Below are 27170 nucleotides of genomic sequence, written 5' to 3' on the forward strand. Positions count from 1 at the left end.
TTAAGCCAAAAGAAAATAAGGACTTGGACCCTGCAGCTTCAGTGGCTCGTTGCACATTGAAGAGCGTCTCATTACCTTGAATTGAATTGTCCAACCATAGGTCTAGAATGTTCTTCCTAGCCTCCGAATTTTGTGTCACTTTGATCCGGAAACGGGCCAAGCCTAGAACGAGAGCCGTGACACCCGTAGCTTCGCAGATCATGCGAGTAAACTTCAGGATGACCTTAGGGTAGCCCTGCTGAGTTTGGTTCCTCTTGTTGGTTTTGTTCGAGAAGAGTGTAGTCGAAGGGTGGTACAGACGTTGTGGATGACCAAATGATCATCGTCTCCAAAGAGACGGCGCATTCACTCGACATGACGTCGGTGGGGAGTTCTTTGACCCTACAGAACGTGAATTGAGCGATGATGAAAGGTTGCGTCTAGTTTAGTCGAGCGAGTCAATGCAAAAGAAAAGTAGGCGATTTGGATAAACTTGTCCGTAGTGGAAGTTTGTTATAAAACCGGTTGGTCGCACCTGCCGTGTAGTGAAGGAGGTGGTTGGCAGTGACAAACAATGAGAAGGATCGACTCACACCAACTTGCCTACCTCGAGCATTGTCAACATATAAACAACTCAAGTCTAACCTCTGCTAAATATCTCTGATTCAACGTATCTTACTATCGATCTTTTCTCAGATAGTCACTGTCTGACAATTCCATTTCCACTACCGACCTACCTCTAGGTATTCAACAACATAAGCTTACGACCACAATGAAGTTCTCTCAGATCGTCGCTGCCTTTGCTTCGGCCACCAGCATTTCTGCCTTTCCTCTATTATCTTTGTATAAGAGAGAACTTGGAGGTGTAAGTGGTCCCCTTACATCTTTTGTCTATAGCTTAAGCCGTACTGACTTTTTGTCACCCAGGTCTTGCTATGCACAGGTGCCAACTCAACAGGTACATGCACCCACGAAGTATATGAGTTCGATGTATGCCATCAGCTCAAAGCGCCTTTCTACCATAACACGAGCACATTTTCGCCAGACGGAGAGGACTTCTTCTGCTACCCTCGCACGGTCGATTGCGACGGCATCTGCAAGAGCCCTACAGGGTGTACATTCGGTCCAGTCGACTACGAGTATGAAAACAAGGCTAACTTGACTGCTATTGAGTGGAACACCCTTATCAGCAGTTTCAGGTGCAAGCGCAAGGACAAGTCATGATTGAGGGGCTTTGCATCTTCGGTCGGGTATCTATGAAGAAGATGTTTCTTATGAGCTGGGCGTTGTCCCTTGACTTTCAAAATTTGGAGTTTGTTGGAAGCGATCGGCGTTAAGGCGTGAATATGGTTGACTGGCAGGTAGCTTGGAATTGGCTTTTACAACACAGAGGAATATAAGTCCGATTCTCACACCAAACACAGCCTGTCTGTTGTTGTCATCTGCGTGTCAATGGTAAGGAAATGTTATTGCGAGTTGCTGATCCACCAAACTGGGTACGGAGTAATGGACTAGAACGCCGGATGGAGATCTCTGCACTTGTTAGCAATGGTGGTGATTGTTTATTAGCATTTCGACACTGATTCGCATCGAGCAGACGTGAATCAATACGAATGGATAGTCATGAAACTCATAAGATAGCGAAGGGATTGCATATAATAATAAGAAATACCATCAATGAGTGCAGTACATCAGTGATATCTATAATACCAATATACCGGCAGTATCTTGTCGCCGACCCGTGACACGGACGAGGTTCCGGACTCCGGAGCGGGGAATGAGATCAAATCGGGGAGATAATTCGGCATTCGTCATGTTTGGGTAGTGGGCATCCCGGTAACGATGATGATAGTGGGGTTAAAGGTTACCCCGGACCACGCCTTAACTGGAAGCTTCCCCTCCTTGGAGACAGCTCAAGTATTTCATAATAAACTACCTGACGTCTTTCACTCTTCTTCTTTTCATTCTTGAAACTAACATCAACTTGATACCCCCTCAATTGACCTTGTACAGCAATTGTCTTTTATCTCATCTCACATCAAACAGCCCATCATGGCCTTCACCACAAATGCCACCATCAACAGCTTCGGCGGACGCTTTCTGAAGCTCTCTCACAAGTCTGCCGTCACTGGAACTCCCATGAACGCAACCCTCTGGCTCCCCGGTTCCGCTTCATCCTCCAAGCCCGCGCCTCTCCTCATCTACCTCTCCGGTCTCACATGCACTCCCGATAACGTCACAGAGAAGGGCTTCCTTCAAGCCCACGCCTCCAAGCTCGGCCTCGCCCTTCTCTACCCAGACACTTCTCCTCGCGAGACCGACCTGCCCGGTGAGCACGACTCATATGACTTTGGCAGCGGCGCCGGTTTCTACATCGACGCCAAGAAGGACCCCTACAGCCAGCACTACAAGATGGAGACATACATCGCCAACGAGCTGCCTGACCTCATCTTCAAGGAGTTCAAGGAGGTTGACTCATCGCGCGTCTCTATCTCTGGTCACTCCATGGGTGGTCACGGTGCTTTGACTCTGTTCCTCAAGAACCCTGGCAAGTACAAGAGTGTCAGCGCCTGGGCTCCCATCTGCAACCCTTCTCAGTGCCCCTGGGGTGAGAAGGCCTTCAAGGGCTACCTTGGTGAGGACAAGGAGGAGTGGAAGAAGCACGACGCCACTGAGCTCCTCAAGAGCTACAAGGGCAACTTCCCCGCTCTCATCGATGTTGTAAGTTTGAATCATTGCCTTCAATCCTATGATAAGATCTCACTAACAAAACCAGGGCACTGGTGACAACTTCTACAAGCAGAGCCAGCTTCTTCCCGAAAACCTCGAGAAGGTTGTCAAGGACAACGGCATCGACGGTCTGAACCTCCGCTACCAGGACGTGAGTAACCTACTATACAACCCTTAAAACGACTCGACTAACACATCGCAGGGTTACGACCACTCCTACTTCTTCATCTCCACCTTCGGCGAGGACCACGTCAAGCACGCCGCCAAGGCTCTCGGTCTCTTGTGACTACCACGCAGTGCGCTGTAAGATAGGTGAAAAGCCAACAGTTCTTTGACAAAATTCGGTTGGGTTTATTTACGGCGCCATCTTGGGAAAAACAAAGCAGCATGGTCTGCTCATGAGAAGCTAAGGCTTTCGGTTTTATTGGTTATGATGATACATGACACTGGATTATAGGTAGCTGAGAATGGGTCGTGACCCTTCCGATCAAAGGACGCAAAAAGCAAGTAAAATGATAATATTCTGTAACGGTTCACTTATACGCAACCATTGATGATTGTGAACAATGACTGTCGTCTCCCTCCCATATATTTGATCGAAACGCCGCCTAGATGTGTCTTGAAAGGTATCTAATGCAAATCCATGTCATAACACCTCTAGAAGAATCACCCTTCAACATTTCTCTAGCCCATAAATAACATCCTTAAGCCCGCATGTCAACTCCGTTTGGAACAATTAGCTCGCCACTCGCTCCATCTCTGGGCTTATACCCTCCTTTTCTAGCTTTGCTTGCATCTCTGCATCCACTTCCCGACGGAGGCGCATATATGCTAGCTTCTCGAAGCGACTGAGACTTCTCCACCAGTGCTGACCTGCTTCGTGGTCGGCGATGCGTTCTAAGAGATCCGCTGTTCTAAGGCGGACCTCGCGGTCCTTGTGGAAAAGGCCGAGACCGAGATAAAACAGTCCTGCGTGAGATTCAGGAGCGACGCTGAGGAGTAAGCAAATCTCGTCATATGTATGTACATGTTTGGAGATCGTAAGGTAGATATCTCTGCTCTGTGCAGGTGTTAAGCGCTGCATTCGTAGACGGTCGTGAAGATGGGCGAGATCAAGACCTTTCAAGGGTCTGATGGTATAGATCTGTGCCAAATCCTGAAAGGTGTTAGTTGAGAATTGTATTCTTCTCGATATGTTCTTACCTGGATGAAGCTGTAGTAGCTTCGAGTGTTGCGCCATCCTTCGATTCTTGTTACATTACCAGCAAGCTCCTTATTCTTAGCTGTATCATCTGGCCAGACGTATCCATGCCCGTTGGCCCCTTGCGGCATCAAGTCTTGGTCTTCGCCTCCGATGTACAGGGCACTAGCTCCGTACACGCTTTCCTCGAACTTGGCCGCGATCTGTGTGAATTTCGCAACCCAGTCTCTCCACTTAGCTCGAATTACACGCTCACCATGTCTTGCAGCAATGCTTCGCAAAACATCGGCCATGAAGGCATTATCACCCGTGTAATCCTGGCTCGTGTTTGTCGTACCACTTGCAATGGTTGCAAAAGCTGCATTCTGCTGCTGGAAATACAGCAGGCCTTCTGTCACAGGCGCAGGGTCGATCTTTGTACTGATCTTGACCCTTCCACTGGGCAGATCGCACAAGACGTCCCACCATTCCGGGTGAAGTTCAAATGTTGGGTTTGTTACACCAGCGATAAAGCCGGGTACGTTGAGCAAATCATCGATCTTTGTTAGATCGGTGTAAGGGAAAGCATGTCGTGTAAACCCACGAAGAATGCCGCCCGAGGCCAACGCACACGCGGCCAAGACAGCTTCGGCAACCTCGCCTGAGGGCATGTTATAACCCATAAAGATGATTCTCTTTTGTGTCAGTAGCGCATTCGCTAGCACAATAACCGGATGTGTGTTCACTCCATTGCTTGTGAGATGAGGATGTAGCGCAAACGGTTGTGGCGATTTCTGATGAACATCTGAGAAGTTCTGAATGAGTTTAATGAGTGAAAAGTCACCGACGGTTTCCGGCATGACAGCAACAGGCACTTTGATGGGGATCGGTATGCCCTTGTACATGACCTTGCTCTCAAACTCATGTGTGTCGCGGGGAACCGAGTAAATCGACTGGCCACCTTCAACATGGGCCTTTGTACCAGCTCTTGAAATACCGGTCATTTTTGTTGGGCTCCTTGTCGCATCCAGCGAAGCATCTGTCGCCTCCTCGCGTTGGTCTTCGGCTATCCGCATCTGAATCATCTGCTCGAACTTCTCCACAAAGAGATCCCTATTATCGCTGGCTTGTAATAAATGGCGCTCCAAAAGACTAAGCCTGGGCATTAGGGACAAATCCATGGCGTTGACTGAGTCATATAGCATGGCCAATGTCTCTGGAACGGGTGCTTTGAAGTATTCCTCCAAAGCCAGTAGTAGTAAAGGCTAGATACGGTTAGCTGATGCGCGTAGGCACAGTATGTGTGTGAAGGCTACTTGCCTTGTATATATGCAAGAAGGGATGTCGCGTGCAGATGGCCATGGCCTTGACAATGGCCCCTCGCTTGACCGACTTGTCATGTTTTGTGTTGACTAGATTCAGCACATAAATTAATGGAGGGCCCTCGCCGCCCTCAGGTTCGCTATCGGTAGATTCGTCGCCATCTTCTTCATCGTCGTCCCATTCCTCTTCTGGCAGGTCCTCTTCGTTTTCTTCGCCCTCTTCATCGATTACACCAGCCGCCTTGTCACGTCTTCTTTTACGCCTCTTCTTTCGACCTTCTTTATTCTTGCGTTCTTTATCTTCATCCTCTTCGCTGGTGTCCTTGTGAAGGAAGAATATTGTCCAATCCTGGTTACGGGCATGGGCTTGATCCGGCAACATGAGCTCAGCTAACATATTCTCGTCGCCTGTGATCGCAACTGGATACTGATGCTCCATGACAGGTCCTCGATCAATATCGAACGATGCGACAAGAATGTATTCGACATGGTTCTCGGTAGAGCTTCGTGGGTACTGGGAGCGTAGTTTTCTGGAAGGTCGACCATGAGGGTTGGTTCGTCGAGGGGCAGACAGAGAAGAATGCTGAGAGGACAATCCTGTCGAGGGCGTCTTTGATCGAGAATTGGGATCCGATATGCGATCAGCTTCGGGCCCTGGAGGCAGGGGTGACCTCGAAGGCGGCGGCGAGGCCTGTGACATTTGCGATTCTGGGCGCGAAGAGTGAAACGAGGCCAAGGAAGTTCGTCGATTGGGCAATGAAGCATTGGAGAAGTTACTGATGCTGTGCTTATGACCGTGGGTATTCGCGGTGCTGTTTGACGTCTTGGATAAGAATGGCAGCGTCGACTGAAACGAGGAAGCCATGATGGAGATGGAGGCGGAGGCGGAGACGAGACAAGGCCGAAGACGGGATCAGACCGGGGTTCCGAGACACGAAACACGACACCCTCGTATGGACCGGATTGGGTGATGTGATTTCTTGCGTTTCGACTCGGGAGGTCCGATTGAAGAGTGTACGGTACCTTGACTAGGCCTGCGCTGTGGTTGAAGGATGCGGTGTACTGTTACTGCAATGCAATGCAGCAGTGGGATCGACGCTTGTATGTTCCACTTTGAGCGTCACCTACTGTAATATTCTCTTCAGTCGAACGGCTGTGAATTGAAACAGTTGAAGTGGGTTGGTATAATTAGAGCAGAGTACAGCCGGTACAGTAACACTGCCAGTTGCTCTGCTATCGGATATGCAACAGAAACAGATTTAAAGACAGTCTTGTAGCTGAGACATAGTCTAGTCCGCCACAGGGTGAATGAATGTGGGCGCAACGCAACCTGGGCGAAGGCTTGACTTGCGTCGCTTGTAGGGATAGAGAGGATGGATGTATTGGTGGGACAAGATTGATTCAACAAACGACAGTCAATGTGACAGAATGTTCTTGTCTCGTTAAAAATAATCAAAAAGATAATCACAAGTACAGTAGTTGAGAGTCTCGATAAAGGGTTAAAGACCATTTACGATGCCATATCCACAACGTCGGGTCCAGGCTTTTCCCCCTCATTCCCATTTAATAGATTAACTTAACCCCTGAAAACGGTTCTCTACGTGTCGCAAGACCGGTTCCGTCTATTAGTCTCCAATTGGGCCTATTTCGTTAATCAATCAGCCGCTCAAATCTTGAATCACTGCAACCAACTAAACGTCTTTAGAGATACATCGTCAAGGAAAAAAAGACCCGACCACTCAAAACTCGTCCCCACTAAGAAAAAGGGTCGCTCTCATCCCCCTGCGTCCCCTGAAATCGCAACCTTCAGCTTGTGGTAGGCTCCCCTCCCAAGGTTAATGCATCCATGCTCCCTTTTTAGCGCCATGCGAGTGCCATGACACGGGTCTTGGCTTTTCACATGTGGCTCACGTTGTGGCGCACTTTGTGGCGTCCAATGTTCATTCTCAATGCATCTCCCTGGGAACCACTTTCTTGTTTACTTTGGCGAGCCTCGTTAAACCGCATTACAACCTCAATTCTTCCCCAATTGACGACAACGGCTGCCCATAACCATCCCACAAATCCATAGCCTGTCTTATACTGTATCTCACTCTTATTACCACCAATTAACCTCAAACCATTCGCTTTTTCTTCCTCGTCCCCTTCCAAACCTGTTTATTTTCCCATCTCCGCTCGTCAAACACGGACGGACCCACGTACAAGACAATGGTACTCCTTCCATGACGAACAATCCCTGACCAGTGACGCCCGGCCCAGCTAACGCCTTCTTTTTCAGTCTGTACCGGCGGCATACAAGCCTTCGCCTCTAGGCTATGGCTCTTCTCCTACTCGTAGTTCACCCTTTCGTCGAGCCGAATCTCCTGCTTCACCGTCTCCCCTCCGACATACCACACCGACTGGATCCCCAACAAAGGCCGGACCTCTTGGCTCTACCTCGCGCTTCGCTAGAGCTACCACTCCTACAAGTACACAAAATAGCTGGACACCAAAGCCCAAGACACCCGTGAAAGACGAAATGGCTTCTCCATCACCCTCGCGATTGTCGGCTCCTCGAACTCCTGTATCAAAGTCACTTGGTAACGGCAATGCGCTATCGCAATTGCAAGCGACCCAAGTTCGAACACTCCGAGATGCATTCCAGATCATGGATCAGGACTGCGATGGTGTTGTGAACCGAGAAGACGTTACGGATATGCTTAACCAGCTAGGTATGAACCGCATAGCCAGAAGATACTACATCAGTAACTAACGTCACGAAACAGGTCTTCCCTCTAGCCCAGCCGATGTATCCCATTTCTTTCCTCCATCAGCTCCTCAAACCATCAGCCTAGCAGTGTTTCTGAACTCGCTTGCCGACGCACTCGCAGCTCTATCGGATAGTGCCGACCTGCTCTCCGCCTTTTCGGCTTTCGATAACGACGACAGCGGTCAGGTGGACGTGGTTGAGCTACGTAATGCTCTTCTCAACACAGAACCCGAGCCTGGCGAGAAGGCGTTGACTGCCAGTGAGATTGATAAGATCATGAATGGATTCACTGGGCGACGAGCCTTCAACCGCAACATGAACGCCCACCTTGGAGCCAAGAGAGGCGAGGTGTTCAAGTACCAAGAGTTTGTCGGCTCCATCATGGGGTCTAACAATGGTTCTGATAAGAATTCTAATGAACACGATGACTAAGAGACCTTGTGGCATCATGCGTTGTTTCTACGGCTAGAAGGTACGGAGTATTGGCATGCTGGCAATGACATGGTTGTCGAAGCTGAGGCATCATTTCTTGCGGCGCGGTTTGTGAAATGACTGGGAAACAGTCTTGTCTTGCTTTTTGTTTCATTTGATATCAAATTATGGTGGATTTGTTATGTAAAGGGTGCCGGCACTTGGGTATGGTTCATGGGTTGGGTAACGCTTGGGAACAGCATAGGTTATCGGATGAGAATACGATTAATTCCTATTATTGGGACAAATGGCCCTGGGCATATTGGGCTAGTCGTCTTATTGTTATCGGGTGAATGATGATTGCTCTGATCGTGGAGGGTAGGATGTGTCACATAGATCAACATGTATAAACGACATGCAAAAACACTGCGATTCAACACCGACTTCCGCTGCGATCAGAAGCATATTGGTCACTCGACAGCACCAAAGTTCATTGAACCTGTTATAACAATGAATCTTGTGGCTCTGGTCTTGATTAAAGCCATCATGGATTCAAAGGACTGTATGGACGTGAAGAGATCAGGGAGAGGTACGTGTTGTAGTACCTATATAACTGCTGTGTTAAGTTGAACCCGATAGCGGCCCGCAACTAGGACGCAAGGGGAATGATACATGGATGTTTGTGATGCCTGAAACTATCTCGTCTATGTATTATTCAGACGCTGCGGCTGAGCAACTAGTATTAGCTTGTTCCAGATATACCATGTAGTATAGTTTAATATGTCTATCAGCAGCACGTATTGCCCTTTCTTCCGACTGTACGACGTAGAGATGTTTGCCAGTGTGGTACAGCAATTCAATGAATGCACGGATATTGTTGCACGTGGTATTTATGATACCCGTTTCGACGTCACAGAGCTAGGACATAACTTTAATTATGATATCTGTTCATTAACAGCACATGTGCTGATAAAGCCACCAACTCAGGTCATAGATAGTATACACAGCGACGTTAATGAACAGGCTGGATAATGGCTCTGGGTTATGCTGATAGGCGTAGAAAAACAATCCGGGGCAGCCGTGGATTGCAATGATTTGCAGCCAAGCGAAACGCAAGCCCCTTGAAGATCCCAAAATTTCAATTTCACCAGACAACGAGAACGAGCAGGGCATGGATCCAACCCGCCACCCGTTGAGCCGTTTAGACACAACAAGGAAAGCGTTGTGAGGGCGCCTAAGAGCAGCCTGTAAGAATCGAGGATGGCTGGTGAGAATGTGTTATTCCAGGGTCCCGAGTTCGGCCCCACTGAACCTTCTAGAAACATGACGTCTTGTTAAGTGCAAAGCCTCGATAGTAGGTTAGTTCTATGCGGGCCGATGAACGGTGAGTTAGGTACGGGCTACGGGCACTAAAAGTTGTTAGTTGCTCGCGGGGTTAGAGGAGTCGGGATTGTATGTAATTATCTGAGTTGACAGATTTCTCTCTCCATCTGTCTTCTGTATTGTGCCTTGGCAGGCGATGGATACTTGATCTTGTCGTCATTATGGCTATGCTGTAATTACAAGTCTTTTGTTTTCGAAGTGCTGCCATAGGCCCGTCTCGAGTTTGATAGACCAGACTATCCCAACCTCCAACCTATTGTCTGGACTATTTTGGTTGGCTCAAGGTCTGAGGACAACTCACTGCATATGCAGACTAAATGGACAAGACCTAACTATGCTTTTTTCTCGTCCATCGGATTTGGTCGCTAAACTTCATTGTCATTGCACATGGTCCTTGCTTAATTGGTAGGTTGTCATAAACTCCATAGCTGGGGGTCCGTAGTGGGGAGTTTTGAAGCTGAAGCGCGTGGTGACAAGGCCAAGGATATCTGGCCTGGGGAACGAGGTACAAGAAAGATACTCGCACAGCAGACAAACATATCTACCGTGTGTTGCCCAAGTCTCGAAATGGATAGCCGTAATAGATTCGAGGATAAATATCATTTAATATGTTCTAGGAAAAGCAATACAAGTCACTGGTCCTCAAGGTCAGGTAGAAATCAAACAACAAATCGCTTAGACCAGACTGGCGTATGTATGTGCCTACGGTAGGCTTCCGCTGTGAGCCGCCGTCGGTAACTGGGGATACCTGCAGAGCCCAGCCTTCTCTTTCAAAGGATGGATGGATATGGATATGGGTGTCTTTTGCAATGATCCGACAGGCTAATGAGAGTCACAAGTTGGAGTGACGGATTACTCGGATAGGAAGTCCAGCAGTTTGATCTTTCATTTTCACACCTAGTTTTAGTATGGATGTCTCTCCCATCCCATGGCCCATGGGATGTTGGGGAGGAAATGGATAGGATAGGTAGGGAAAATGCCCTGGGGCTGATAAATCGGCTGGGCTGAGTTTCCATGTCGTTTGGCTTGTCACTCGTCACTGTCACAGCCCGGTTCGCCCATCTCATTAACATCAGTCAGTCAGTTACCTAGAGAGTATCCGTACCAAACTTAGGACTTGTATTGGCTCAACAAGGGTCATCATTTTCTCCTTCATCATCTCGTCTCTTCCTTCCCTGCCCCCGATTTTGTTTTCTTCTTTCTTTCTTTCCTTTCTTCTGAATCTGGATCTTCTTGACTATTGATGATCTAGGTGTCATATTCGGACTCTTTGTGTGTACTTTTTTAATTCTCTCTTCATCTTTTAATTCTAACTTGGGCTCCAACAGACTCGCTACTTACCTCTCAGCTATCTTCTACGGTCTTCTAAGTACCGGTCCAGTACTGCCCGTACAGAAGTCCATAGTCTACCTCGCCCGCTCCTCACCCCTTTTAGGCTCAGAGCCGCACGACCTGTTTTTGTCCCGTCCCAGTCCCAAGGAGCCACTTGAGAGGGACAAGGCCCCGGAAAAAAAATCGGTTTTTTTCTTAACGCCCGTTTAGGGCATCGACTCAAGTAACCGGCATAAGCTTGTTACGGGGATTCTTGGGGATTCTTCCATCCCAACTAAAGTTATTCTGGCATCGGAACGGAACTTTCTTTGGTCCAATTTCAAATGAAGAACTTCTTCGGTAGCGGCAAGAAGCCAAATTCCTCCTCCTCCACTCCTCCCCCTTCCTCTTCAAGGAAATCCGCCACTTTCGAGGAGCGCGACCGTGAGCACGACGCTTCTGAACAACCACCGCCCTACTCCTCCGAACCTTCATCGCCCGCCCGCGAGAAGTCGCCTTCAAAGTCTTCAAGGAAATCATCTCGGCCCTCATCTTTCGCCGAACCATCCAAGACCCGCTCTTCAAGGCTATCGAGGCATTCTACCGACCCTAGTCACTCCTCCCACTCTCATTCTTCCTCTCGTCGACCCAAGTACGAGCCTGATACGCACCCTCTTAACCTTCCTCCCGAAGAGCGCAAGCGATTATCCGCTCTCGCCGCAGCCATGAACGGTAACTCGATGGACGTCGATAGCGAGCCTGTTAATGGCGCTCGCTCTACGACTCCTCCCAACCAAAAGGCCAACGCCCAGGCCAACTTCTCCGTTCCTATCCCCAACGGCTCAAGTCATGATGACGGCGCCCCTCCACCTCCTCCTCACAAGTCCAACCCTGGAAGCCCAACCATCACACCCGAGGAGGATGCTGAGTCCTACAAGAATGCGGGCAACCGCTTTTTTAAGGACAAAAACTACCATAAGGCCATCGAGCAGTACAGCAAAGGTATGTATTGCCACTTGCCAAGAGGCTCTTATTTCCATACCTTTTCAGCTCTACATAAAGTATCTCCAAATGCTGACATCCAATCGCAGCTGTCGACTTGTTCCCCTTCTCCGCTACTTATCTAGGCAACCGAGCTGCTGCTTATATGTCCAACGGTCAATATGAGAAGGCTCTGGAAGACTGCTCCAGAGCTGCCGACTCTGATCCCCAGAACGCCAAGATTCTTCTACGATTGGCCCGTATCTATACTGCTCTGGGCCGACCAGAGGAAGCCATGACAACTTTCAACCGCATGGATCCCCAACCATCCGCTAAGGATGTAAGCCCGGCCAAGGAAATGCTGCACCACATTCAGTCTGCCCGTGATATCCTCCAGCAGGGCAACGGGTCTGGTACGTCTATGGTGCTTCATGCTCTTGACCTGGCTGAGCGAGGCCTTGGTTATCGTGTTACCAAGCCTCGTAAGTGGCAGCTTATGCGTGGAGAAGCTTATCTATTGATGGGACGAGAGAACTCCTTGGGAGAGGCACAGAACATTGCTATGAACCTTCTCCGACACAACAACCAGGACCCTGAGGCCCTTGTTCTCCGCGGACGTGTTCTGTACGGCCAGGGCGAGAACGACAAGGCTATCCAGTGCTTCCGCATGGCCATTAACTGTGACCCAGACTTCCGCGACGCTGTTAAGTGGTTGAGAATTGTTCAGAGACTTGACCGCATGAAGGAGGAGGGTAACGCCGACTTCAAGGCTGGTCGCCTACAGCCTGCTATTGAGAAATATACCAATGCTTTGGAAATTGATCCCTCCAACAAGAGCATGAACTCAAAGCTGTTGCAGAACAGAGCACAATGCAAGATTAAGCTCAAGCAGTACGATGATGCCATCGCCGACTGTGAACGAGCTATCAGCCTCGACCCTGGTTACACAAAGGCCCGCAAGACCAAGGCCAATGCTTTGGGTGGTGCCGAAAGGTGGGATGATGCCGTCAAGGAATGGAAGGAAATCCAAGAGCTCGAGCCGGAAGACCGCAACATCGCCAAGGAGATTCGCAGGGCAGAACTTGAACTCAAGAAGGCCCAGCGAAAGGATTATTACAAGATTGTTGGCGTTGAAAAGACGGCTACAGACAACGAGATTAAGAAGGCATACCGCAAGATGGCCGTCAAGCTTCACCCTGACAAGAACCCCGGCGATGCCCACGCCGAGGAGAAGTTCAAGGACTTGCAGGAAGCTTACGAGACCTTGAGCGACCCTCAGTAAGAGACTCCCTACATGCATTGAAGTGAACGCATTACTGACCCGACTTTTAGGAAGCGTGCCGCTTATGACAATGGTGATGACCTGATGGACCCTAACGATATGTTCGGCGGTGGCGGTATGGGCGGTATGGGCGGAGGCATGGGTGGCATCGACCCCGAGATTCTCTTCAGCATGATGGGCCAGCAAGGTTTCGGTGGTGGCGGCGGCGGTTTCCGATCAGCTGGGGGCTTCCCCGGCGGTGGTGGTGCCCACTTCAACTTTGGGGGTGATCCTAGACAGCGTGGTGGTGGATACCCCGGTGGTTTCAACTTCTCATGACCACATGGCGCTGATGATGATGATGACGACCTCGAGGATAGTGAGGATGAGGACTCGTTTTATTACTACGAGGATGATGAGGATGAAGAGGAAGATGGAGAGGACGACGACTACACAATACCCCTCAGCGGAGAGGGTTTCTACCCACAAGCCAAGGAAAGCAAACCCGCGGGTCAGGGACAAGACCAAGAAGCCCATGATCGGTTGGTCGATTCTGTGCGACGATACGGCACTTTATTTATGGCGGCAGCTGTCTTGCTTCCATGGCAAGCGGTGATCTTGGTTCTGGCACTTGTTGGATCCGCATACATTTGCATGAAACACATTCCGGTCTTTGGAAGGAAACCCCCGTTGAGGTTGTAGAACGTTCCGACTGCATACAAGGGAACTTTGTATATGCTACATAACATACCATTGTTCGGCGTTTGTTTCAGGCATAGACATCAATGATAGGCATGGCAATGCACAAGGATAATGGATTGCTTATACAGGGTCGAAGGGACCTAGGATATGATCACGAATTCTTTTAGAACGGTTCCTTGGAATTTGTGTTTATGCATACAACATCAATATGACTGAAAATGATAGTCGTCCTCTTAGAGATTACGTATCAGATTTCGATACCCAATTGTCAATGCTAATCACGACTATTGATCTAATCGTATTTTGACATTCGCTAAGCATCTCGTTAAGAACAAAATCGTCTCTTGGCCGAATTTGAAGTCTTAAACAATATAATCATGCTGCACAAGTTTACGCAGCGTTTACACGAAAGACAATGCATTAAGTTGCGCGGTATCATACGCGCCTAGGGTATCATAAGTCCGCGGCCCAAAAATAACTACCGCGTGAGAAAAAGAAACATCAAAACCGTCTATCGTCCTCAGCTTACTCTCAAGCAGCCGATGAAGATGCATGGTTACTGGCACCATTTTGCTGCGGCTGTGATTGCGATTGCGACTGCTCTCCGTTCCTTCTGCCCGGCGGCACACCTCCTGTAGCCTCAACAACCTGAGCCACATCGTCGCGCAGCTCAGGCATAGCAGTCGTCATATTCTCGGCCAGAATATCGCGGAAAGATCCAAAGGCGTTGAGTTTTCCTCGCATGAGCTGGTTACCGCGACGCACAAGCTCGACGAATTCTCGTGTGTAGATATCTGGGTTACGGCCATGTTCGACATATTCGAGGAGTTCTGGGGGTACCGAGGGGAGGTTATGTGGTGGTGAAGCTGACGTGTGAAGTGTGCGGAGGGACTCGGAGAGTGTTTTGCTGAAGACTTGTCAGTTTACTTCTTTGAGAATATTGAAGTGAGATTCGAGCGTGGTACATTTCGTTGATGAGGACTTCTCTACTTGAGCAGCCAACTGAGTCGTAAGTTGAGACCTGGACCATTATTTGGTAGAGATCCTGGATGATGTCCTTGAGCTGTTCTTTGGGTATGTTAGTGCATGACCGAAAATTGATATGGAAATAAACTCACGCTCAAGAGCATTATGGTCTACGCGATCAACAGGCGCCATCTTGACGTTGTCGTAAGGATTGATAACGAGATGTTGGATGTTTACATGCGATGCTTTGTCTAAGCTTCATGAACGGGATTGGATTTAGCGGACTAATGCTACTCCGGGTCCAGGCGGGCGGGAAGTGGGGGATATATATTGATAGTGGTGGGGTATCTTATCAATTACACGGGGAGCTTCTCAGATACCATGCTTCTATAGAAACATCCAATGTCGATTCATGAGGTAAGAGTTAAGATATTTCGACTTCTTGCTCAAACACCAAAAAGATATTCTATCAGTGGCAGGCAGGAAAACAAACTCTTTTCATCCGATAGAGAAATAAAACAATAACATAACTCCAGTTCCGTCCTCCTATCTATTCGAAGCCACCCAAACACCACCTCATGTAATCGTAAGTCGTCCGTAGTCATACTCGTCTAACAAGTGCCGATACCCAACTTGACAAAAGGAAAATAAAGTAACCTTTGGCCGCTAGCATTAAATCCAAAAGTCTGCTGCGCACTCGTGTACAACGGCCTGGATAACCTTCAGCTCAGATTTATATCCCATATAAAAGGACCTCCCAAACCGCTTTCTTATGCCAGAACGTTCCCAACGCATAAGTTCATGGTAAAGCATTCTACCGATCTGCAGACTGTCCATGTCGGCAGAAATTCTTTCAAAGAAGGCCCGGATCTGCAGATGATTAACATCTGCAAAATGGCCTGAGACGACCGGCCATGGCATCTGGTATTCCAAGGGCTGTTTATCGTGTTATTTATATGCCGGGATTAGGTATGCCTTCGTTGATACTTACAATACCGTTCTTAACACCATTGTCTATTATATCCTTCCACCTCGCCTGGTAGGCCGTCCATGGGTCGACCGTACCAGTCCCTTGCTCTTCAGAGTCAGAGTCAGAGTCAGAGTCTGAATCCGACTCTGAGGGACACTCATCCGTGATACGGAGAGTGGCGGGAGGAGTTGCGGGAGGAGTGGCAGGAGCTGGGTGAGCTTGAAGAGCCGGATGACCGTAAGGAGACTGAGAGGTGGGAAGGGTGGGAGGAGAGTAAGGAGAGTGAGGAGCGCAAGGAGTGGGAGATCGAATTACTCCATCCTCATTCTTGCCAGCCTCTCGCTGGTCTTGAATAAACTATCCCATATTAGTACTTCAACTATAGCCAGTTGTATAACACTACCACATACCTTCTCGGTTTCCTCCTCTTTCTTCTTCCTAGCCTCTTCCGAAACCGCGTGGCGAAACTTCTACCTCGCTTTCTCAAGTTCACGGGATAAATCTTCCCCGTGATCATGACAGAGCAGAAGCCTTGCGGCTCCCTCAAGGATCGAACTTTCAGCCCGCTCCCAAAGGGGCAGGCTGTTTAGCCTTACCATGTGGTTGTCGTGCTCTTTCACATTGGCCTGGCTGATGGATCTTTTACAACACCGTGACTTGCTTTTGGCATGTCCTATACACTTTGCTGCACCTTCTCGGTAAGACGAAGCAAATATGACCTCGGAGACCAGGGAATGAGAGGTGGAAGAAGGCGGCATCTTTGATAAGACTGTGTAAGGCGATAGATAGTAAGACGTAGAGTAGATAGAAAGATGAATAGATAGAAAGATGAATAAATAGTAAGTTGTAGATTAGTTGGGAAGAAGTTGAGGTGAAAAACAAGTTCGACATGATAAACCGGTCCTCTTTATACTCTTCTGCTGAAGCCAGTTGATCTCCATTAGACTCTTTGACAGTTCTCCCAAGTTACAATATCCAATACATTTTCATACATCAAAGCCTCCAACTACGTCTTCCTTAAGCCTTCTGATGAGTCAAGGGGATTGATCAAAGACGGATGACTGTTTGCTCAAGCTCGGCGTCTCCTTGAAAGTGATATTTGACGAGACAGTTCGTTCTTAATGCCAACAAATATGTGCAGAACCGCCAAGCATTGATAGGAACTGCAGTAGTTTCCATATACTACAAAGAAAACCGATTGCTAGAAGAAGGAACGTTTAGGGATACACATACACCAAAGTCGGGTTTCTGCATGGGTAGTAAAGTTGGTGGGAGCTCAAAGGCTCGTGTATGTGCTGGCAGTCACTCACATCTGCAGAACATACTGAACGGCTTTTGCAGCAAGAAACCTGCTATTTGTTTTGTGAGTTCATACCAGAAGCTGCTATCGATTTTCTTCAAACATAAGAGCTTAATCCATAAGCTCAACTGAATCTCCTTATCCTTAGTCTGCCATTCTGCAGCCCGCAAGAGTCCAGTCATCACCCCTTTAACAACAAAGAAAGAGCTTCACATTCTTACCGCTCTTCTACACTTCAAGCAAATAAAAATGATAGCCCCATTGCATATATTTCCTTTTTGTAACGAACCATTACGTTTAGATCTGGCCTATGAGCTCAAGCTTGCCCGGTTACACAGTTGACGCCACTTATACCCAAGCTCCAACGCAAGCTCACAAATCAACTTATTAACACTAGAAGTCAATAGGTTACTTAGTGTAGAAACAACCACGGATGTCGTTTTGTACTAACTGAAGCAGTTGAGTCATCTTGAATTGACCATGAGCTGGTATCTTCTCCCAAAAGACAAGGCTGGACTGGCGTTTACCTTTCAACGATTTACTTCTCGAAGATAGCTACCGGTGGCCAAGTAAACAAGACAGCTAATTCAAAAGTAAATAAAGTTCGTCAACAAGCTCAGAAAGTTCAAAGGATCCCTAAGGGTCTTCTGATCACTCCACTAGAGAGCCATTAATAGGTCATACAAACGCCTTCACGCCTCTTCCCAGCCACTTTATTCCAACACGAGCTACCAAAGCTTGGCCTTGAACTTAAAGATTCTTAAGTCCAATCTTATACTTCACCAGCCATCTTAGTTAATTGTCATAGATTTTGAGAGTCAAGTATCACAATGGGAAACAGTGAAAGATATTCCAACAACACATCGTCAGATTAACTACCTACTCATACTCATACTATCGTAAACCGTTTCCAAATCCTTCCATAATATCCTATACCCGAATACCGTGAGATTAATATATACATTAAAAGAATAGAAAGAAATGGCAAACACCCTCTTCCGCGACATTAAGTGCCAATCAACAAAAGCAAGAACCATCCTCCCATTTCTACCATGCGTCTTGTTTCGCTGTCTGAAAGGAGTGTATGTAATGCGATACCGATGCCCGCCATGAATTAAAAATAGAGTGCCCTTTCCCAGGGACACAACTTGCTTTTTACCAAGAGATGAATTGAAGGATGTAAAGAAGAATAAACAGAGAAGGGAGAAAGAACCCATCCGGCGGTGATGTTGGATTGGTGTCTAAACAATTCGATTTGCTTAGAGGAGAGCGAAGGCACCGAGGATACCAGCCACGAAGGCGAAGACGGGGGCCTTGTTGGCGGCGACAGCAGCGCCGTTAACAACAGGCTCGGGCTCAGCAGTGGGAGTGGGAGTGGCAGGGACAGTGACCTCAGGCTGAGTGACAACCTCGGTCTCAGGAAGCTGGACAGTGGTGGGCTCAGGAGCGACGGTCTGGTAGACGGTGCCACCACCGACGGTGTGGATGATCTTGGAGTACTGGGTAACGACGACGCCCTTGCCCATGGTCTTGACGATGGTCTCGTAGGCGGGGATGGTAGTTGCAACCTTCTCGACAACGACGGAGGTGGAGGTGTAGACGTTGGTGACAACCTCGCCCTCAACAGTCTTGGTGACAGTAACGGGGTAAACCTCGTACTTGGTCTGGTAGACAATGTCGGTCTCGTGCTTGGTGACATCGGGCTGCTTAACCTGGTCGTAGACGGTGCTGTGGACCTTGACGACCTCGTAGTCAGTGGAGGTGTAGACGCTGGTGATGACCTCGCCGGCAATAGTCTTGGTGACAGTGACGGGGTGAACGTTGGTCTTGGTCTTGTAGACAACATCGGTCTCATACTTGGTAACGTCGGGCTGCTTGACATGTTCGTAGTCGGTGGTCTTAACAACCTCCTCGATGACACTGGTGGTGGTGTATGTCTGAGTGACGACCTCACCGGCGATGGTCTTGGTAACAGTGACGGGGCAGACAGTGGTGCGAGTGGTGTAGACAACGTCTGTCTCGTGCTTGGTGACATCGGGTTGCTTGACGTGCTCATAGTCGGTAGACTGGACGACCTCCTCGATCACACTGGTAGTAGTGTAGGTCTGGGTGACAACCTCACCAGCAATGGTCTTGGTGACAGTGACAGGGCAGACAGTGGTTCGGGTCTTGTAGACAACATCGGTCTCGTGCTTGGTCACATCAGGCTGCTTGACGTGCTCGTAGTCGGTGGTCTTGACAACATCGTAGATGTAGCTAGTGGTCGTGTAAACCTCAGTGATGACCTCTCCAGCAACGGTCTTGGTCCTGGTCACAGGGCACAGAGTGGTGTGGGTGACATATTCGACATCAGTGTAGTGCTTGGTAACATCAGGCTGCTTGACTGTCACATCAACGGTCTTGGTCTCAGCGACGACAAGTGTAGAGGTTGTAAGCTTAGTCTCGTAGTAGGTGCTGTTTCATGTTAGTGTTCTGGAAGCTTTCGAATGAGGCTGAATAACTTACTGTCCCTCCTCGTGGTGTGTGTAGGTGATGGGGCAGACGGTTGTAGTCGTGTAAGTGACAGCAACCTCGGTGACCTCGTGCTTGTTGCCATAGTCTTCATGTCCGTAGTTGTTCTCGGGAGCCTCGTAGTGACCACCGTTGTCGTAGTCTCCGGAGTCTTCATAGTCTCCTCGTCGAAGGTTGTTAGCCAAGGCCGAGGTGGCCATGACAAGAAGGGCAGCACCGAACTTCATGATGAGAGTGGTGAGGGTGGTTTCGTGATATGAACGAAGGTGTTGAGAGCGAGTGCGAGCTGTGAGCAAGCGACAGTGGTGGTTGAGCGAAGGTATCAAGTAACCTGAACGAGTTGGATACTTGGGTAGATACGAAACCAGATCGGAGCGATTGGAAGGTGAGAGAGGCTGAGATGAGATGGATGAGATGAGATGAATGCAAAAGCCAGGAAGGGTTGCAGCCTTATATCTGTAAGTCCATGAACCAATCCAGCCTCACATGAGGGAGGTTGGCGAAGTTGGCCTTGACAACTTCAAACCTTCGTGCAAGATCGCCCAACTGGCTTCGCTTGTACCAACCCCACCATAAATTGTATTAGACTAACTCTTACTGCGAGGAGACGATAATCATCAAGAGGGAGGGGTGTGAATATTGGCAAGATGTGATACGGGCATCGTGAGTCCAACCATCAACGAGCTCAAAGGATGTGGCTGGAGCTCACTGGAGCAACCGCGATGCACGAGGGATGCATATCGAGACGACTAGGTAGCTGGCAATCGACTGAGAAAGTGAGCCTCAGTACCAAGGCGTGATGTCAATATCATGCACGGAGGTCAGCGAAGACTCTGTTAGTCAACGGCCAAGACAATCGGAGCTCCTTTGCCTAATGCTTCTAAGTGCTCGCCCTAGCTAGGGAAACCCGCAACAGAAGGGCCAAGATATCGGCCTCCCTCCAACCCCAACAAAAGATCCTGCCCTTCTAAGAGGACAAGGCTGCCAGGGACTCAGGTTGTGTAAGGCCAGTCCTTGCTGACCCGTTTGGTTGGACATTCAGTTAATCAGTTGATCACTGGATCAACCCGCATCCAGTCTGGGGAACCCAGTAAGACGGGAGACGGCATGAGCAGCTACAAGTAGATTTGGATACGAGGAAACATGCAATCTCTCTGCGTAGAAGCCAGCAAAGAACGGGAACTGTGCCCACGTCTCAACAGAACCGCATAGCCATTGGTAACCTATGACAGCAGGAACAACGAGCTGGTCAACTCGTAAACACAAGAGGCGGAAACAATGCAACTCGGGCTTGATGACAGCATCAGCCAGCTCTGGCGATTCAGTCGACTTCTTCTGCTAACATGCACCTAGTCAAAGTATACTGTAACCGAGGCTGAAGTATACCCACTCCATGGTATGAGCGGTTTTGTTGTTGATGCAGAATGCAGGCCCGGTCACTCCGCTGGAACTTGAGATGCAGCAGCATCAGCATCGCAGGTGTTTAGTGCCCGGGCAGCCAACAAACTCTCGAGCCTCTTGGAACTAGGCAAGCTGACGACGTGAGAGTCCAGGAACCCAGCAGCGCTACGTGGACCGAGAGACTTGGCGCCATCCCAGCCCAGGCATGACACAACAAAGACGCAGAAACCTGCTTGTCATGATACTCTAACAAAGCAGAGAAAAAGAGGTGGTTGCGATTGGCATTGTAACCGTAGAGATAAACGCGAGGTTAGGTGCTGGGCAGTAAGCCTCTCAAGGCGGCTTTTCGCTTAACTTAGAAGAGGCGCTTTTCTTGAGACGGCTAGTGAGGATCTTCTCCCCATATCATGTCGCCAATCGACGATTTGCTCGTGATAGACAACGCCAAGGTGCGCTATTGTATGGTTTCGGAGGAGTGGGGCCACTCCAGTACGAGAGAGAGCCAATGCTAGAAGTCTCGGGGGATTTGTTGATGTGAACAATTCCCGTTGTAACTGTAGGCTATGCTTGTTTGCTAGCCATGTTTTTGTTCATCATGGCCTGGTATGGCATGGCAGCCCAGACTTGGCAGCCGGCTCAATGGGCCGAGCAAAGAGACGGGCGGGATATGGCTGGGCTGCATGGGCCTTCTTTACCAATATGGGAATTGACGGACAGCACCGGGCATAAACTTTAAGCATGTTGTCCATCAATAACCGTGTTGATGTAAGCCATGCATGGTTGCTCTGGTGTATGGCGCTGCCATATCGATCGAGGCTTCCGGAGGCCGGGAGTTCATGTTGATAAACAAATTTATGGCTGGTCTTTCTCGAAGGGTTGTGGTTTCGATATACCGCATTTACTGCCACTTGAGAAGTACTGTTGAACAGGTTAGTTAGAACTGGTCTCGCTGTAGCCGATCTCCGCGGCCATGTGGTCCAGAGACCCAGAGGACGGCGAGAGTATCGGCCGCGGGCGTACTTGCAGACGAGCACGGCATTCTCGTCAATTAGACTGGGACCAGTGGATTACGGTACGAGAGAACTTCAGAACGGAACCAATCGACGTCTGACAGAAGTCGGAGCATTAGCCAAGGACAAGCACCACTTTGATAGCACAGCATGTATGCACTCAGACCTGCAGCCACCACGCCTTGTGTTTGGTTGTGAAAGCCTGTTTTGGCCAGTCGGTACTGAACCGGGGTCAGAGAGAATTACTGTGATCCTCTGATCTGATGTGGTACATCAGGGAGCAGAGGAGGAAGCAAAGAGGCAAAGGGAGTTTGAAGACTGTGTTTTGAGAGTAAAGTCAACAAGGGAGGATCAGGATGGTAACCCCGGCATCCCTAGCGTATCGGTCCCGTCTCGTTAGCGCAGTAGTCTAGAGGAGAGACAGAGACGAAACAGCCAATGCCAAGCTGAAGCGCGGTTAAGATACCGACTTTGTTGTCTCGGTTGGGCTGTGGTGGTGTGTAGCAATAGGGCGTTGAATACGAGAGAATGCTTCCCTGAAGCTCCAGTGGCTCCAGTGGACAAGGGATTGACTTTTTGGGTAACGAAACGGTTTGTGGGAGCCTGAGGAACCAAACACCACCACCAGAATTGGCAGGCAAGAGCTACTTGATCGTGTGCCTGCTATATTAAATTGAACATCATGTAAGTGATTTTATTCAATATCAACTGCTCTTTTTTCACTCAATTGCATTCATATTGACTGTACATAATAAAACCACTCACTGAAAATTCATAGCTGCAATATCAACGCCATATAAGCCACAATCTCGGCATTTCGCAGCTTCTCAACCCGTAGCTGCATGACGCCAATCCAGCCATGATCCAACATTGACGAACCAGCCCCCAGTAATCAATGGGTCAGAATTGAGTTATACTCTGATATGCTATTATCTGCAGCTTCTAGTTTTTTCTCTCTTTATTTCTTCGAATGTGATTAGAGTCGCACGACGCTAAGAATGGGAGTGTTTGAAAAAGTGCACAGGCTGGGAATTCTAGTAACAAGTCCTATATAGGAATGGTTGCCACGAGGAGTGAGAACGCCATGACATCAGACAAGAGTGATATCCATCGGGAGCTAGAGCTTCAGCTTCTAAGAGACTCTATACTCTTTAAGCCTGAAAAGATCAACGAAAATTGATTCAGAATACGAAAGAGGCCATGGCATAGAGTGACATGACAGGTTGTACGTGCAGCTACCAAGGTGCAAGCTATTCTGAATGGTACCTAGATTGGCGCTGTTCGTATCGCTTCTTGATGGTATGGTGACTGCTGTAGTTCCCTCCAGCCACATCTTGTCTTGTACATACCCTAAGGTTCTCTTCACGATGGTCTGTCAACCTTAGTAGTCTATCAATTCCCATACAGGCAAATAGAGATCACAATTCCGTTGCTTCCGAAGAAATAATCACGCAAGCCAAGCATAACTAAAGATGGCCAAGAATAGCATTATCAAGTTTGTCAATCACTTGTTTCCAACTCTTTGACCTTTTGTTTAATCTTTTTGATGACATGACCTAGTAACTTGGCTGCTTGAGAGTGGGTGTGCAGTAGACTACAGTAGTAGATAGAGCTAAGGCAGTGTTTCTGCATAGACGGCACAAATTATTGGTCCATGTCTTATGCCATGCTTCATTTTCCCCTCCCTCTATACATACTAGCAAATCAGGCACAGCTGCGTTGTGTTGTACCTTACAGCAGAGGGAGAGCACAGACTACTGAGTATGAGTCGTTGCTGTGCTGTGATAGACAATCATGTCTCATTGTCTAAGACTCAGGGAAATAATTAGAGACAATTTGAAGCTCTAGGGTGACTTTGATTCACATCCCTTAGTATAGGGAGAGACAGACCCTCAAACAATAGAGTTACCGCCCCAAGACAAAAAGAAAAAGACAAAAAGACCCAGCCATACTGTATCATGACTCCTCTTCTCCTCCTCATGCAAGCCAATGGAGCTTACAGCTCTATCTTACTCCAAGCTCCACCAATCCCCATTCTCCATGTGCAACCCCTGGTCAACCTCCTCACTTTCTGATTCTGTTATTGACCCCATATAATTTAATTGAGACGAAACAAATCAGATTTAATATTGGCTTTTAGAGTTATAGTTGTGCACGAGCCTTTTTATCAAGCTTATTCTTTTTCCTCCAATCTCAACGTCATGACTTTTATTTTTACTTTTGTCGGTTATGCATCACCCTCGCCTTCGTCCTTTGCCCTTCGCTGCTAAGGGTAATGCGAATGCCCCAACCAACTCGTGTGTAAGCAGAGAAGAAAGTCAAGCAGCCCGTCATGCATGTCTCTCGTAAGACCAAGGCCCTTATTCCTTTCTGCCTGACTCGGCTGTTTCCGTTCCGAGAAGTAGATGCATTTTCATCCTAAGCTAGACTACACTTTCAGACCCCAAGGCAGAAAAGCAAACAAGCAAAACAAACCCTGTCTGTCCTATGTTATCGTGTAATTGTATTGTACGTGTGTAGTAGACTTAAGAACAAGGATTATAAGCATGGTAGGTCACTGCACGTGGAAACGTGCTGCTGCATTAATTACCACATGGTCATAAGAGCTAACCTCTTAACGTGGAATCCTCCAGGGTAGAGTCATCGTGATTGCTGTAAATGCCCTGGTTTTACTACCACGACATGCATATCTGAAGGCCTCCAATTGTGCGGTGTAAGGAAAACTCGTGATTCTCGCATTACTTCCAATCATACATAAGCTTACACTACCGGGGATACTTGTCATATACAAGTCGCCCGGCTAAAGAGCAAACATTCGCATCCATGACTCGGGTATTACCCTGTAGGACTTGTATACCTCACTCTGGTTGCGTCCTTCTTTCTCGAAAGCTGCCATTAGGTGTACGGTTTCAGCGTTGTAATTGTACCTTTCATTGTTTGTGTTTCGTGCGGCTTTGGGTGGCTGTCTATCATCTTCATCGTTGCTCAAGACGTGTTGCTGGGTGAGCCTCATTGCCGTGAGAGTACACCAGTATAACGGTCGACATCCTTTTTTGATCATAAGATTTATCATTTTACTATTTCTTGTAGCCATATCATGACAGATGCAATTTTGAGCACCCCCAACCACAAACAGATCGCTTTTTGAATCATAACCGCCAATCGTAAAGTAGTCAACCACAACTCATCTAAGCCTTGAGGATCTTCTTGAGCTCCTCAACAACGGCATCACCAACCTCCTTGGTACCAGCGTTTCCGCCCATATCCTTGGTGCGAAGACCACCGTCCAGAGCATTGCGGACAGCAGCCTCGACAGCCTTGGCCTCCTCAGGCAGGTTGAGAGAGTATCGGAGCATCATGGCGACCGACAGGATCGTACCGACGGGGTTGACAATGCCCTTGCCAGAGATATCAGGAGCGGAGCCTAATAGCATGATTAGCTTCCTCTATCGTAAATGCTTCAAGGAGGGTTGTATAACTTACCGTGGATGGGCTCGTAGATACCGTTGCACTTGCCATTGCCATCAGGAATACCGCTCAGACTGGCACTGGGCAGCAGACCAATGCTACCAGGGATAACACTGGCCTCGTCACTGATGATGTCGCCAAACAGGTTGCTAGTCACAACAACACCGTTAAGGCCAGTGGGGTTCTTGACAAGAATCATAGCAGCGCTGTCAATAAGCTGGTGCTCAACCTTGAGGTCAGGGAACTCCTTCTCGAAGGTCTCGGTCATGACCTTTCGCCACAGACGGCTGGTCGCCAACACGTTAGCCTTGTCGAGCGACCAAACCTTCTTGTCACCACGGCCTCGGGCGAGGAATCCAGCCAGACGAGCAATGCGCTCAATCTCCTCTCGTGAGTAAGGCTCAGTGTCCCAGGCTGAACCAGAACCGTCATCTTCCTTGCGCTCGCCAAAGTAGATGCCGCCTGTGAGCTCGCGCACGATGACGATGTCGGTACCGCGGCAGACCTCAGCCTTGAGGGGAGAAGAGTCGACGAGGGAGTCGGAGGCGAAGAAGCAAGGTCGAAGGTTTCCGTATGTACCCATCTCCTTGCGCAGCTTCAGAAGACCCTGCTCGGGGCGGACAGCGCCAGTACCCCATTTGGGGCCTCCGATGGCACCGAGGAGGACGGCGTCGGCTCCTTTGGCGGCAGAGAGGGTCTCGTCGGTCAGAGGGGAACCGTTTGCGTCGATCGAGCACTAGAAAAAAGGTCAGCTGGAGACCGTGTAGGGAACGTGTCCATGACTTACACCACCCATGAGGTGATCCTTGAGGTTGAACTTGCCAACACTGGGCTTGTTCTCCTCGAGAGTCTTGAGGACCTGGTCAAACAATCAGTTTCCATCCTTTGCACTCGTTGCACAATGTCTTCCTTACACGAATACCCTCAGCAACGACCTGTCCACAAGTTAGCACATGCTCAAACAAACACTTCCTCCAGAGCTACATACCTCAGGACCGCAGTGATCACCAGCCAGGACGACGATGTTGTGTTCAGCCATATTGATTATATGTTAATTGATTGGTTTAATCGGTATAGAGAGAAGTAGAAGAAGGAAAGAAGAGAGTCGGCGATTGGAATTGGTTTTCTGAGCTTCCGTTGCCGCCCCGCATCATCACCATTCTTCCCCGCCATTCCGAAATCGGAGGGTTTGGAGCTCCGCAAGCCGGCTCTTCCTTCACTGGCCCACTCGGGCCCTACGGCAGAGCTAGAGTGGGCGACTACGGCATTGGCCAACGAGAGACGAGATGAAGATCATTTTGGGTAGTATCGGATGTTCTAGAGCTAGGCGTCTCTGAAGCACCTTGTTTGCGTCTTTGCTGCTACTGCACTTGAAGTACAGATAAACATAAGACCTAGTCTGTGAACCGTCATGACCGTGATAACACAACCTTAATGGCATGTGATTTTGCTTATCAACCTCAACACTGCGACGGGATCATCCGGAATAATGCATGTGTCTTGTGTTGTCTAAAACGACAATGTTTGTATATGAA

The 27170-nt window shown here is 48.7% G+C and overlaps 9 protein-coding genes across 9 annotated transcripts; 4 read left to right on the forward strand and 5 right to left on the reverse strand.

Annotated features, from left to right (window-relative positions):
* Nucleotides 1-751: 751 nt before the first annotated feature.
* FIESC28_01351 (uncharacterized protein) lies at nt 752-1203 on the forward strand (the record flags this gene model as incomplete). Its single annotated transcript, XM_031155502.1, has 2 exons — nt 752-844; nt 907-1203. The coding sequence occupies 2 exons, from the start codon at nt 752-754 to the stop codon at nt 1201-1203; spliced, it is 390 nt and encodes a 129-aa protein (XP_031020449.1).
* Nucleotides 1204-2031: 828 nt separating this feature from the next.
* FIESC28_01352 (uncharacterized protein) lies at nt 2032-2995 on the forward strand (the record flags this gene model as incomplete). Its single annotated transcript, XM_031155503.1, has 3 exons — nt 2032-2700; nt 2756-2860; nt 2912-2995. 3 exons carry the CDS (start codon nt 2032-2034, stop codon nt 2993-2995), a joined length of 858 nt encoding a protein of 285 aa, XP_031020450.1.
* Nucleotides 2996-3445: 450 nt separating this feature from the next.
* FIESC28_01353 (uncharacterized protein) lies at nt 3446-6076 on the reverse strand (the record flags this gene model as incomplete). Its single annotated transcript, XM_031155504.1, has 3 exons — nt 3446-3865; nt 3913-5154; nt 5279-6076. The coding sequence occupies 3 exons, from the start codon at nt 6074-6076 to the stop codon at nt 3446-3448; spliced, it is 2460 nt and encodes an 819-aa protein (XP_031020451.1).
* A 1653-nt stretch (nt 6077-7729) lies between these two features.
* Nucleotides 7730-8392, forward strand: FIESC28_01354 (uncharacterized protein; the record flags this gene model as incomplete). The annotated part of the gene is made up of 2 exons (XM_031155505.1): nt 7730-7922; nt 7977-8392. 2 exons carry the CDS (start codon nt 7730-7732, stop codon nt 8390-8392), a joined length of 609 nt encoding a protein of 202 aa, XP_031020452.1.
* Nucleotides 8393-11409: 3017 nt separating this feature from the next.
* FIESC28_01355 (uncharacterized protein) lies at nt 11410-13646 on the forward strand (the record flags this gene model as incomplete). Its single annotated transcript, XM_031155506.1, has 3 exons — nt 11410-12067; nt 12157-13324; nt 13379-13646. 3 exons carry the CDS (start codon nt 11410-11412, stop codon nt 13644-13646), a joined length of 2094 nt encoding a protein of 697 aa, XP_031020453.1.
* An 894-nt stretch (nt 13647-14540) lies between these two features.
* FIESC28_01356 (uncharacterized protein) lies at nt 14541-15167 on the reverse strand (the record flags this gene model as incomplete). Its single annotated transcript, XM_031155507.1, has 3 exons — nt 14541-14916; nt 14975-15077; nt 15128-15167. The coding sequence occupies 3 exons, from the start codon at nt 15165-15167 to the stop codon at nt 14541-14543; spliced, it is 519 nt and encodes a 172-aa protein (XP_031020454.1).
* A 480-nt stretch (nt 15168-15647) lies between these two features.
* Nucleotides 15648-16703, reverse strand: FIESC28_01357 (uncharacterized protein; the record flags this gene model as incomplete). Its single annotated transcript, XM_031155508.1, has 4 exons — nt 15648-15911; nt 15967-16302; nt 16356-16415; nt 16542-16703. 4 exons carry the CDS (start codon nt 16701-16703, stop codon nt 15648-15650), a joined length of 822 nt encoding a protein of 273 aa, XP_031020455.1.
* A 1801-nt stretch (nt 16704-18504) lies between these two features.
* FIESC28_01358 (uncharacterized protein) lies at nt 18505-19983 on the reverse strand (the record flags this gene model as incomplete). The annotated part of the gene is made up of 2 exons (XM_031155509.1): nt 18505-19699; nt 19751-19983. 2 exons carry the CDS (start codon nt 19981-19983, stop codon nt 18505-18507), a joined length of 1428 nt encoding a protein of 475 aa, XP_031020456.1.
* A 5372-nt stretch (nt 19984-25355) lies between these two features.
* On the reverse strand, nt 25356-26674 carry FIESC28_01359 (uncharacterized protein; the record flags this gene model as incomplete). Its single annotated transcript, XM_031155510.1, has 5 exons — nt 25356-25591; nt 25651-26371; nt 26423-26494; nt 26550-26570; nt 26624-26674. The coding sequence occupies 5 exons, from the start codon at nt 26672-26674 to the stop codon at nt 25356-25358; spliced, it is 1101 nt and encodes a 366-aa protein (XP_031020457.1).
* Between the last annotated feature and the right edge of the window lie 496 nt (nt 26675-27170).

This window comes from Fusarium coffeatum, assembly GCF_003316985.1.
Source record: "Fusarium coffeatum strain FIESC_28 chromosome Unknown BRIP53273_contig_34, whole genome shotgun sequence".
NCBI lineage: Eukaryota > Fungi > Ascomycota > Sordariomycetes > Hypocreales > Nectriaceae > Fusarium > Fusarium coffeatum.